Source organism: Rhodamnia argentea, chromosome 4 (assembly GCF_020921035.1).
Source record: "Rhodamnia argentea isolate NSW1041297 chromosome 4, ASM2092103v1, whole genome shotgun sequence".
In the NCBI taxonomy this organism is placed as follows: domain Eukaryota; kingdom Viridiplantae; phylum Streptophyta; class Magnoliopsida; order Myrtales; family Myrtaceae; genus Rhodamnia; species Rhodamnia argentea.
In genome coordinates this window covers 26,270,770-26,283,620 of record NC_063153.1, presented here as the reverse complement: position 1 = coordinate 26,283,620, position 12,851 = coordinate 26,270,770, and the positions used below count along the sequence as shown (strand labels likewise).

Sequence of the window (12,851 nt, the reverse complement as noted above, 5' to 3'; positions counted from 1 at the left end):
AATCCTAAACTGATACACTTTTGATAACTTTATCCAAAATTATTTTTTTGACTACGTAAAATCCCAAACCGGTGCACCTACGATAAATTTATCACAAATTATTTTTTCGACCATGAAAAATCCTAAGTTGGTACACCTGTGACAAACTTATCCCAAACCGATATACCCGTGATAAATTTATCATCCATTAGTTTTCGTCAAATTTTACCATCGAGTCGAGTTGCTAAGTTAAATAACATGTGATAGTTGATAAGTGCACCCATTTTGGGTTTTTATCTTTTGTTTATCACGGATGTATTAATTTGAAATTTTTCATAGTATTAACTCAATTTAATGAAAATTAACGAATGGTAAATTTACCACAAGTGTACTACTTTGGGGCAAGTTTATCATAGGTGTACCAGTTCATTTTTTTGTGATTGAAAAAATAGTTTTGGATAAATTTATCATAGGTATGTCGGTTTGGGGTTTTATGTGGTAAAAAAAAAGTATGGGGTAAGTTTATTACGGATATACCAGCTTTGAGATAATTTGGGATAAATTTATCGTAGATATATTAGTTTGAGATTTTTCGCGGTATTAACTTTTACTTTTACTACAAATTCCAACTAAATCGGTATCAACTGTCCTAAGTGACGCAACCGGCATTCACGTTAGCAATTTTCAGCTAAAATAGATTGAAACAATTACATTAATTAATTATTAAAAGGTTTAGAATAAAAGTGGCCACACAAAAAAGTTTACAATTGAATTAGCACGCGTACAATAAGTTTAAGAAATTTTTTTTTTTTGGGTAATTTTCTCTTATGTTACGCCGTAACAAAGATTCATTTGGATTCTAAGACAACACATGTGACAAAACCACGTGAGATCGGTCAATTTCATTTTTCTGTAAATGCTTCATATGCTTAAGATCGTCTTTTGGGAACAAGCAAAGTCTTAACGTGGCCTTTCGAGTCCGTGCAAGTGGAAGAGGTGGCATTTGTTGGGCATCAAGAAAAGACAGATGGAGCGAGTCAGGCAGGTGAGAGTCCTTCAAAGAGTGCTGCTAGGTCGAACAGCCAACTTTGCCTTTTTCTCTTTCGCTTTCTAATTTTTTTTATAGGGCCATCTAGAAACTTTCACACCCCTTTTTAGAACTTAAAATAATTTCAACTTTGAAAGGGAGCAAAAAGTTCAGTAAACAAAGAATAAACAAGACCGATTGTCATTAAATGTGATTCCACCTAGTGGACATCATCATTAGTGCCAGCTAGTTGTGGCCACGGGCCGAGTTGAGACCGGAACCGGCTCGGACCCGGCCCGAGTCAAACTCGAAACCGACCCATTGACCAAGCCTGTGGTTCCAAGCCGGAACCAACCCGTGGCATAAGAACTCGATTAAGGTTTCTCTAAACCTTGAATTGAGCTTAGAACCGGCAGCTCCGCCCCGGTTCCGAACAGTGAAAAAATGGGGATAAAAAAATTAAAAACAAGAAAGAGCCGTTGGCAACGGCTTTTTCTTTTTGGCTCCCCACCTAATTTTCTTTTTTTTTTTTCCTTTTTACTTTACTAATTTCTAACTTATGAATATCCCTTCCCGTCTCTCTTTTTTTCGCACAAATTCTCTTTTCATCTTAACTCTCTCAAATTCTCTCTAACTATCAATTATACACAACATCCAATTTATTATTTTCTTTTCTTCAATTATTCAATCCCACCATCTTTTTCATTTCTTATTCAATATTTCAATTTTTCTTAATCCATTATTTTCACACCATCTCATCCAATTTTTCTTATTCTCTAATTCCTTATTTTATTTATTTATTATCTCCTTTAATAATTCTCTATTTCAAATTCTTTTTTCATATGCTATATTTTTTGCATTATACCATATATTTTTTCTATATATAAAAAAATGGCAAGTGGAAGTAGAACTAGTGGCAAAGGCAAAAACAAGATGGGGGAATCCAATTATCCTCATAATCCTCGTGATTATGAAGATTGGGGACTCAAAGTTGATGTAGATGATGAAATCAACATTATTCCTAATATGGAGTAAGTCCAAACGTAAAAGAATCTTCATCCTGCTACCGGTATCGAAAAAATCTCAACAACAAAGGAGCGGGAATTTACATCCGATGTATGAGACCACTTCACAAAGATTGAAAGATTTGATATAGCTCCAAAAAGGTATGACGTAATTTGTAAATATTGTCGGATAAATTACAAATATATCGGTGGAGGCGGATATGAAACATTTAAATGGCATCTTAAGGCGAAACATATAATCGAAGCGGGAATTGACGCCAATCGACAACAAATTTCCGGGTATGCCAATCCTAACACTCATTCTTTATTTCGTTATAATAAAAAACTTATAAAGAAGAATTAGGTAAATTTGTTTCTATTGAACATTTATCATTTAGTTTTGGTGAAAGATTTGGTTTTAATCAATTTATACAAACTGCATGTGTTCCACAAGCAAAACGTGTTTCTAAAAATACACTTAAACGCATAATTAAAGATCTTTATAAAAAAGGAAAAAAAGATTTACAAATTTTTTTTATGAATTTTAATAGATGTGTGCATATATGTAACGATATTTGGAGTGATCATTGGTAAGTTCATTCTTATATGGGTATAACATGTCATTGGATATATGATAATTGGAATATTCAAAAAAGAATTATTGCATTTAGAGTTTTTGATGAAAGGTATACGGCAAATGATATTTAGATTAATTAGGCAAATTTTAGAAAAATATTATTTGCTTAATAAAATTTTTCGATTGGTTTTGATAATGCCGTAGAAAATACCGCTTCAATTGTTGAATTAGAAAAGATTTGTAAACCTGTTTTTGGTGGAAAATTTTTTCGTGTTAGATGTGCTTGTCATTTTTTAAATTTATGTGTACAAGATGGTTTAAAAACTCTTGATATTTTTTTCAACTCAATAAAAATGGAAATTCAATTTTTTTATGGAAACATTCCCAAAAAATGAAAGAATGGTTAAAATTTTGTAGAGCAAATGGAAAAGAGCCAAAAAAAATTTCAAGAGATGTTCCAAATCATTGGAATTCCACTTACGAGTTGCTTAACGAATCTTTTGCATATAAAAATTTATTATGTGCATTTATTTTAGATAATATAACTCAAATTATTTTATACCCACAAGAATGAGATATTTGCAATTTTTTAAAATATTTTAAAAGTTTTTAATGATGCAACTTATACTTTGTCTGGTGTTTATTATCCTACTACGCATTTATTTTCAATAGAATATATTAATATTGTTGGAATTTTTGAAGAAAATGAAAATGATTTAGAATTAAGTGACACTATCAGAATAATGCGAACAAAATGGCTACATTATAATAGGGAAATTCCTATTATTTATTTAGTTACTTGTGTTTTTGATCCACGTTATAATTAGATGGTTTAGGTGATTATTTGAATATGTATTATAAATGTTTACATTTAATTGATGAGGTAAATATTATAACTATACAAACAAGGGTTAAAAACATAATAATAGAATTATATAATAAATTTTGTAGTACATATAATCTAGGTGATAGTGAATCTTCTTAATCTAGTGACATACAAAGTGGGAGCATAGATAAAATTAGTAGAGGGTACCAACTTGTGTTGCATAAGCAAAAAAAGCAAAAGGAAGCAACATGAAGTAATTCTGAAATTGAGAGCTATATAACCGTTTCTTTTGAGTTTGATGAGTTTGAAGGCAACATAGATTTCACAATATTAGATTGGTGAAAGAGGCATTCCACCTAATACCCAATTCTTGCTTTTATTGCAAAACAAATTTTAGCAATCCCTTATTTGACAATTGCGGTAGAACAAACATTTAGCCATGTAGGCAATAGTTTGGACGAATGACGTTCAAGATAAGCTCCCGATTCAATGGAGGCTCAAGCTTGTGTTGATGATTGGACAAAGGCTTAATATAGACAACAAGAGATAGATTGCAATAATGAAGCCGAATTCTTTGATAACGGAGATACCGCGGCACCGATAACGAAACATGTAGCAACGATTGGGGATGAGGTAAATATGGGGTTATTAAATGTAAGATAACTCCAAGAGTTTTGATTTTTCTATTCTCAAGAAGATATATAGGCGCTTAATGATAATTCATTTAATTCAAGCCCCCTCCCCTCCCTTTTTTCCTCCAAATTTGATTACAATTTATATTTGATAATTTTTCCCCAATTACAACTTGTAAATTACAATTTGTATTTGATAAATTTTTTTCAACAATTTGTATTTGATAATTCATTATTTTCTTTTGTTTCATAATTCATTATTTGATAATTTGATTACAATCTTATTACAAATTTATTACACTTTAATTTTTAAACTCAAAAACCGTTACCAAAACCAGAGGTTCCATTTTCGATTTTGAATCGGAATAGGGCCCGAAACCAGCCTGCAACTGTCGGTTCAAAACCGGAACCTAAATCGCCACTTAAAGGCTCGATTTCGGTTCCCCCTAAATTGAAATCGTAACCGCCGGTTCATGAACCGGAACCGACGGTCCCCAGCTCGTGGCCATGACTAGTGCCAACTCATCAGCCCCTTCCTTTCTAGGCCATGACTGATTATCACAGCCACTTCCTAATTTAGGATGAATTTATTTCACTAAAAACCGTTTCCTCGAAATTTATTTTTTGAAATAATAAAATATTAAAATAGTAAAGAGGAGCAATTCTAGAAAGTATTTTCACCTTTTCAGATTGAGGAATTCACTTTCCGGATTTATTATATAAAATTTCCACTGATTGAAAAATATTTTCCATTGACTGAATCATTTTTTTGTGAATAAAATGGTGAAAATCTAAAAAACTAATTTCGGGAAAATCCTTTCGCTAGAACAAACACACCCTTAGAGGAAACCATCACATAGCTTAGACATAGTGCAATGCTAAGTGCACAGTTTTTCCAGCACCTTCTAGTTTCATGGAGATCAGTTTGCTCCATGAATTTCGAAAAACCGACACTACCTCCGAATTTAAGCACCAAACAACCGTCAAACATTGTGTCCCTCGAGGCATTTACATCAAAAGCTCGAGTTTCTCATTCGAAGGATAAGTAGGATAGTTTGACCGAGAAGGCCATTGTTGCGGACTAGTCATGGTATCAGAGTAACGGCAGCATGTATTGCGTTTGCCAGGTGAGGGACCGTGTTAGTGCTCAGTCCTGCCATGTTGATTCTCCTGCATAATAAGACTTGACATGAGATAAGAGATATCGATACAATAGTGAAAGCGAAACTTCTTCTTTGACCAATGTATTTCTTGATTTTGGCTTGTCAGCTAAACCTTCATACATTAGAAGGAAAACGTAGGAGTAAAATAAAAAACTTTACGGTAGAGCAGTTTGCTGAACATCCCATCCCCAAATCAAGATTTACGGTAGAGCCGTTTACTACACATTCCTGATTCAAGCTTCTAAATATTTAGAATATAGCACATTCGTGAAAATGGAAACCTCAAAGTAAATGGTTATAGACCTACTGCCTGAAGTGTTTTCATGATTAAAGCCAAAGATAAGATCCTGTACATAGCGGACTGCATTTAAGTATATAAGACAAGTAGAAGAGATCCTCTCACCCATCAGAAGACATATAGATATGGAATTCCCTTGTCATGAAAGCAATTTGCTCCTCTTTCAACCCTGAGAATGTAAACAAGCCTACGTGCTTGAGGATATGAGTCCAGTCACCAGGAGTCCCTATCAGCAAAGAGACGTGTGCTTGAACATTGGAGCATACGAAACGAAAATATGGATGCAACTAACCTCCATAAAAGTAACTTTAAAGTACTGGCAAGCTACGAGTAATCATAGCCTAACAAATATTGCCAAAGTAACTTTAAAGTACAGGCAAGCAACAAGTAATCATATCCCAACAAGTATTGCCAAAGTAAGGATTGCGCTACAAGTGGCTGCATGCCACTTATAAAATGAGGTCTAAGTTGGACTCCAACATGAAGCTGCTTGATCTAATATACATGCATTCCCACCAGCTCTCTAGTTTTAGAACCGCACAACGAATACCAGTAAGTAAGTGCGTGTGTGCGTGCAAAGACTTGGGTCTACCTCTTTCATGTAAAGCATCAAATAATTGCTCCCGCATGCATGTGAGCCGTTTAGTCATTGTCTCCAACTCAAGTGTCCATTCACTGAACAAATTCCTGCACATATGAGATGTAGACACTTGAGCTGTATTTACAGATTCCTTTCTCCTCTTCATACTTCAAATGTATTCTACCAGCAAGATTTTTTTCGAGGGCCATCTTAACCAATTTTATTCCATCCAACAAACCTTTACCATAAATAAACTATTTTGAAATTGGACTAGAAGACGAGGTGAAGAGTTAAAGCTGTAAAACCCATTCAAAGTAATTTTATAGGCGATGTTTTGGTTCCTATTCACCATTGAAAATCCAAGTTGACAAAATTCAGAATTTTTGCAAGATCTACAGCATTTCAATAAACGTAGAATTTTCCTCTAAGTTATAAAAGCACTTCCGGAGAAAGCACATTCCATTGCTTAAGGTATTGGTTATACTGTCTCGGTGCTGCAAATCTAATGATAGAGAAGCCCCTGAAAAGAGCACCGCTACAACATAAAACAGCATACCAAGTTAATGCTGCATATATGGCAATGGTACCGGGTAATCTTCAAGTCACATAAGTGTAAACAACCAATACTGCAGTGAAAAGGACTCAATGGTGATCTAAAAGTGCTGTTCCACAACCTATGTCTTTGAAGAAAGATAGAGCCTTCAATTGTTTCTAAAAGGAAAGCATGTTTGGCACATCTTTGTCGACTAGATTGCAAAAACGGACTATCTAAAATTAGACAAATTGGAGTGACTCGTGTTGCATACATTTCTCAAATACCAAATAACCAAAATAATAAGTAAACATTTCATTGCCCTCAAAAGCAGAATGCACTGCTGCATTTTGCTCAATCTCACCAAACTCCATGTTCAGAAAACTGAAAATATGCATACAACAAAAAGTGTTTAGCTCTCCATGTTTCTTATGCCAAAAGAATTCACCGGACATTCCATAGCAAAAAGCTAGCAGAGGTTTTTTATACCTGTCTTTTAAGATGGCAGCTGCAATGGCAGCGCCATGAATTGGAGGATTTGAATACATGGGTCGAATCAGAAGCTTCAACTGACTCTCAATTCGGGTTGCCACATCCGCAGTCTTGCAAACCTGCACAACAGGAATAAGGGCTATGACAAGAAAACAGAACATGCATGAAAGCCATTCCACTGCTCCACTACAGAGTACATAAATTAGAGAAGGCAAGCTCCCACATTAATGGACATCTATTTTACAAGATTACAATTTGATTAACTTACTACACTGAGTGCACCAACACGTTCTCCATAGAGTCCCATGTTCTTTGAGTAGGACTGGACAACAAGGCATTCACCACCATCAGCAACAAACTTTCTCACAGCTCGTGCATCATCTTCTAGGCTTCCACTTACAAAACCCTGAACACATAGACAAACTTAAATGGCCACTCCTCCCACACACCAAACAACTTCAAGAATACACAGCATTGCTTTACTATTGGCAACCATCTACCAGCAAACAAAAGTGGAAAGTGAAATCAGTGACCATAGTTTAGAAGTGTTAATCAAAATGGTGGGCAGAATATGTCGCAATAATCTAAGGTGAATATAGGTCTGAACTATTATAAGAGATTAACAGAATCTGACTAAAACCTAAATTAATATGATGGATCACCAACCTGATATGCACAATCAAAGAATGGAAGCAACCCTTTTGATCTGATAATCTGTCTGATCTCCTCCCACTGCTCAACTGTTGGATCAACACCAGTAGGATTATGTGCACAAGCATGCAGTAGCACAATAGCTCCTGGTGGAGCAGAAGCAAGGTCTTCCAAGAAACCTGTTAGATGACACAAGTGAAATACACAAACATCTGCTAGAGGACAAGCCGGGTTGTGAAGCATAACTTGCTATTGTCTACTCCAGGTGTTGAAAGCAAAAGCAAAATCAAAGAGATACATCAATGCCCTAGAGGACAAGCAGGGTTGTCCATGTTGTGATTGAACTTATGTGCTTATTGAAGCATAACTTGCCTTGATGTCTAAATAACTTAAAAAGAAATCATTAGCAAGTACAATATTAAAAGGCGGACATATAAATGACATGGAAATTCGCACCTGCAAATAAATGAGAGGTATGGATTATAACAAGAAGCATAGGTTGTAAATGGAAAAGATCAAAAACCTTGGAAGTCTAGCCCTCTTGTCACTGGATCATAATAGCGGTAAGTCCTCAAGCAAAGCCCTGCTACTATGAAGAAGTTTGGATGGTTACCGTATGTTGGCTCAGGGAGGTATACTGTTGACTGCAAAACAAGTCAGGTAATTGACATACAACAATGTCCAATCGTCGTTAGAGCAAAATGAAGAAGACGGTTTTGGAGAAACCGACATTTACCTGGTAATAATATTTTGCTAAGAAATCGGCACCAATCCTCAATGAGCCAGTCCCAGACAAGCATTGTACGGTGGTGACTCTATTTTCTTTAATTGCAGGGCTGTCATATAGCATGTCATTATAAGCAAGCACCCCAGTCTTCTCTCCACAAGGTGGATACAGAACTGCAAAATTATGGGGTGAAATGCATTTTTTTTTTTTTTTTTCTATGGAGGGTAGTGAAGGCTTTGCTCCCGTACTAAATGGAGCACTCTTCCAGGCTCAGGTCCCTCTCTTTGCCTCCCTCCCATCACCCCCCTTCTCTCCCTCTCTCTCTCTCTCTCTCTCTCTCTCTCTCTCTCTCTCTCATATTGTTTTAGTAACACAGGGCATCCAAATTTTCTGACTCGACCAATTTTTTACAGATGCATGCAGAAACCTCCTGTCCACATGCATCAGAGGTGACACTGCACTGGCAGTCAGCATGGCAAGGTCAATAATGTCCAATCGTCATTAGAGCAAAATGAAGAAGACGGTTTTGGAGAAACTGACATTTACCTGGCAATAATATTTTGCTAAGAAATCGGCACCATTCCTCAATGAGCCAGTCCCAGACAAGCATTGTATGGTGGTCACTCTATTTTCTTTAATTGCAGGGCTGTCATATAGCATGTCATTATAAGCAAGCACCCCAGTCCTCTCTCCACAAGGAGGATACAGAACTGCGAAATTATGGGGTGAAATGCATTTTATGTTTGATCTATGGAGGGTAGTGAAGACTTTGCCCCTGTACTAAATGGAGCACTCTTCCAGGCTCAACTCTCTCTCTCTCTCTCTCTCATATTGTGTTAGTAACACAGGGCATCCAAATTTTCTGACTCGACCAATTTTTTACAGATGCATGCAGACCCCCACTGTCCACATGCAGCAGAGCTGCCATTGCACTGGCAGTCGGCAGAGCAACGTCTATCTATTACCATGGCTGAGAACTCCAACAGCTGAGATGTGCTAGGTAATCAGATCCAAACGTCTTCCGCTCTTCTATCTATCTATCAATCTATCTCTCGGTATCTGTGTGAATAATACGGCTGCCATATAGCAATGTGTGCTTCTAAGAAGTCACTTTCCACTTTAGAGCCCGAAAGTCACTTCAAACGAATGTACAGATGTAAACATAGACAGGAGGTAACGACTATTGCAAAATCAGAGTTAATAGTGCTTAGGCAATGCAATAAATCTAGGGGGCAAAGTGCTCAATCCGATGTCAAAATAGATAAGATGCAACTTAAGCTTGAAACAAGTCCACTGCCATAACCAAATATAACTATTGCAACACCAAATTCTTAACAGATAAAAGTTTTGCCCATTGATATTGTGAAAGTGAAAACAATATTGAGAAACCCAAACAGTTATCTAGCAGAATCAAATCTTTATACCTGTCTGTACCAAATATAAGCTTAGCACTCAGTTCTCTAAATTCTGCCAGTCCAGTAATTGGCAAGTATTCTTTATTAGCAGACCTGAAAAAGTGCAAATTGTTGTTCATTTCCACACCAGTAGATCATGAAAGATAAAGCAAATGCACCTTACGGGTCACTGAAAAGGAGCTCTTCTGCTTTTTTAACCACATTTAAAAGAAGAGGTTTGCCATCCTGTTTTGCCAATCATACAGAAAAGAAGAAACCAAAAGCCATTATCATTAGCATTTAATCTATTGCAGTCACAAAATCTTTCAATAGCATTAATGGTAGCTTGTCATGAGGACATCGAAAAGACTAGAATGTTTAAGCAAACACTTCAAATATTCTCATTGAGAAGAAATGCCCTACTGACAATTTTACGACCATGTATTAATAAGTAGAGTAGCTGAGAGCAACAAGCAACAGAATATTGCTGCTTTTTTACACCACACTCAAATGTCAAAATACTGACATGACCCAAGAAAGACTCACCTCTGTTCTGTATACACCCATACCCAGGTTCAGCTTCACTGGGCTGGGATCTCTACTGCATGCAGCCATCACCTATTTTATCAAAACAACAGCAAAGTTCTTCCATAAATTGAAAATAGTAGCAATACCCAGTAAAGTCAGCTTCAACACAACAAAAAACTACAATGGCCAGAAAGTTAAAAAAGTAAAATGATGTTAAGAAACATGATCAATGCTCTAGAGTTTGTATCTTAATTGGACAAATATCTTGTTAGTATGATATCACATGTTGGGGGGCTGAGTCCTGATCCTCCCACCCGTAGTTACGTCGCTCATAGTAATTCTACAACTGTCTTTCAGATGCTCATCGATCCTCAACCAAACAAAGAAAAGATCTATTTGATGTGGTTGAGTTCTAGACCTGCATAAGGCCGGTGCTCCTTGGGTCCAAGAGTTCCAATCACCCTTTTGACAGTTTTGGACAACGAATTATACCCATCAAACGATGCTCAGAAAAAGTGGCCATGGATTTTGTTTCATTCACATCCTCTGTTTCGCACCTAACACGAAACTTGCTCTTGAAGTGACTACTAAGTAGTGTGCTTGGTGTTCACCATAAAACAGCACTTTCCCAGTTCCAACACAATTCGAGCAATTCCGAGAAAATGGTCGCTTGACAAAATAAGTAGCCCATTGCTGAAGATCAACAAAACTTTCGGACGATAAGAGAAAGGAGACAGAGTCTCATTCCCATTCGTTTCTTTCGCAGTGAGGCTCCATATCAAGTAAGCAGCCAATATAACAAACAGCTTGCGTGCATCATATGTTATGGCCCTTAGCATCGCTACTAAGAGTTCGGTAACCCAATGTCTCGGAGCGAAGCAAATTTGGTCGCATACCGCATAAACTGGGACTTCAGGAGCTCGAGGCACGCGGGCAAACGCGGACTCAGCACCACAATGCTGAGTCATGGATGTCTCTTCGCGTCGGTCGGGATCGTTCTCCGACTCCATTTTTCACCCAGAGAGAGAGAGAGTCGATGCAGGAAAAGTGACTCCTTTTTCCTATAAGAACTGAAAAATAACGACAGAGGCAGATGTCCCCACGGGGTCAATGTCTGAAGAGAATATTTCTTTGGAATATTTGATAATTGTTCCGGTGCACTAGTTAAATATGTTTAATTTCGTATATTATATTTTCCAATTTATTCTTTTTTTTAATAGCACTATGCGATAATTATCCACCCATATTTCAATTCATTTCCATTGTAACTATTCTACACTCTTGAAGTAGCATAAAAAGTTTGATAAAAAAAAAGTATGAAAGGTAAAGAGCTCTTTTTTTCTTTTGGGTAGAAATAAAAGGTAAAGAGTTCATACTAGCAATCCCATTTTCCGTCATTTAATCATTAGTGTATAAGTACGTCAATTAATAATTCTATTTTATGTTTACTTATTTCAATTAAATTTGATTTCTTTTTCCATCTTTCAGATAATTTCAAACTTTCGAAAATTTCTTCCTATCTTCTCTATGTTAAAACTAAAACATTCAACTGACTCATTTTTTTTTCTTCCAATATCACCCTTCATAGGAATAAAAAAAATAAAATATATATAACAATATTCTATCCATAATGGAGGACCCGTTTGGTAATATTTCTATTTTTTTGTTTACGTTCCCCGGAACAAAAAAGAATGAGAAACATGTTTGGTAAAGTAAATAATTCTTATTCTAATTTTGTTCCCGGGAAAGCTTTTGGACCAAAAATAAGAAACAAAAAAGGTTATTTCTAAGAAAAAAAAAGAACAATTTTGAGAATTAGAAAGGTAATGATAGTCTTCTTTTACTTTTGTCGGGCGCCCACGAGGCGTGGGCCTAGTCAACTCGACCCAATCTGGATATTTTTTTAATTAAAATTTCAAAATTTAATAAAAAAATTAAGAAATCAGAAAATGATTAAAAAATCCAAAAAATGGGAAATTCATAAAAAAATCTAAAAGAAATTGGAAAAAATAAAAAAATTCCAAAAATTCTATAAAAAAAACCCTTAAAAATTAGGAAGTAAGTCATTTCAACTAGCCAATCTTGTTTTTTTTGATGATTTTGCCTTTCGATTTCTCCCAAATGACGATTTCGCCCCACATGGGCAAATCATTCCAAAAAAAAAATCTTAAAAAGTAGGAAATTGGTCCATTTAACTGGCCAATCCTATTTTTAGTGATTTTGCCTTTCGATTTTTCCTAAGCCTTGCCTAATTTATCGTCGGAGTACCATGCTACATTAGTGACCATCTACATGGTATCTAAGGGTAAAATTGAGCCAACTAGGTGGTAGAGATGGATTTTATTCATTATGAGCAATAAAAGATAATTAGAGTCACCTCTTTCATCTTTCGCATATGCATAGCCTCAAGACAATCATGAAAAAATAATAATTTTAGTGTA

The 12,851-nt window shown here is 35.9% G+C and overlaps 1 protein-coding gene across 1 annotated transcript; it reads right to left on the bottom strand.

Moving 5' to 3' along the window:
• Nucleotides 1–4,835: 4,835 nt before the first annotated feature.
• Nucleotides 4,836–11,492, bottom strand: LOC115753998 (aspartate aminotransferase, cytoplasmic-like). Its single transcript, XM_030692884.2, has 12 exons — nucleotides 11,307–11,492; nucleotides 10,429–10,500; nucleotides 10,067–10,128; nucleotides 9,913–9,996; nucleotides 8,498–8,597; nucleotides 8,285–8,405; nucleotides 7,777–7,940; nucleotides 7,379–7,516; nucleotides 7,108–7,229; nucleotides 6,099–6,193; nucleotides 5,612–5,732; nucleotides 4,836–5,215 (listed from the first exon to the last, which is right to left on the bottom strand). The coding sequence occupies exons 1-12, from the start codon at nucleotides 11,418–11,420 to the stop codon at nucleotides 5,131–5,133; spliced, it is 1,278 nt and encodes a 425-aa protein (XP_030548744.1). The 5' UTR covers nucleotides 11,421–11,492; the 3' UTR covers nucleotides 4,836–5,130.
• Nucleotides 11,493–12,851: the final 1,359 nt, after the last annotated feature.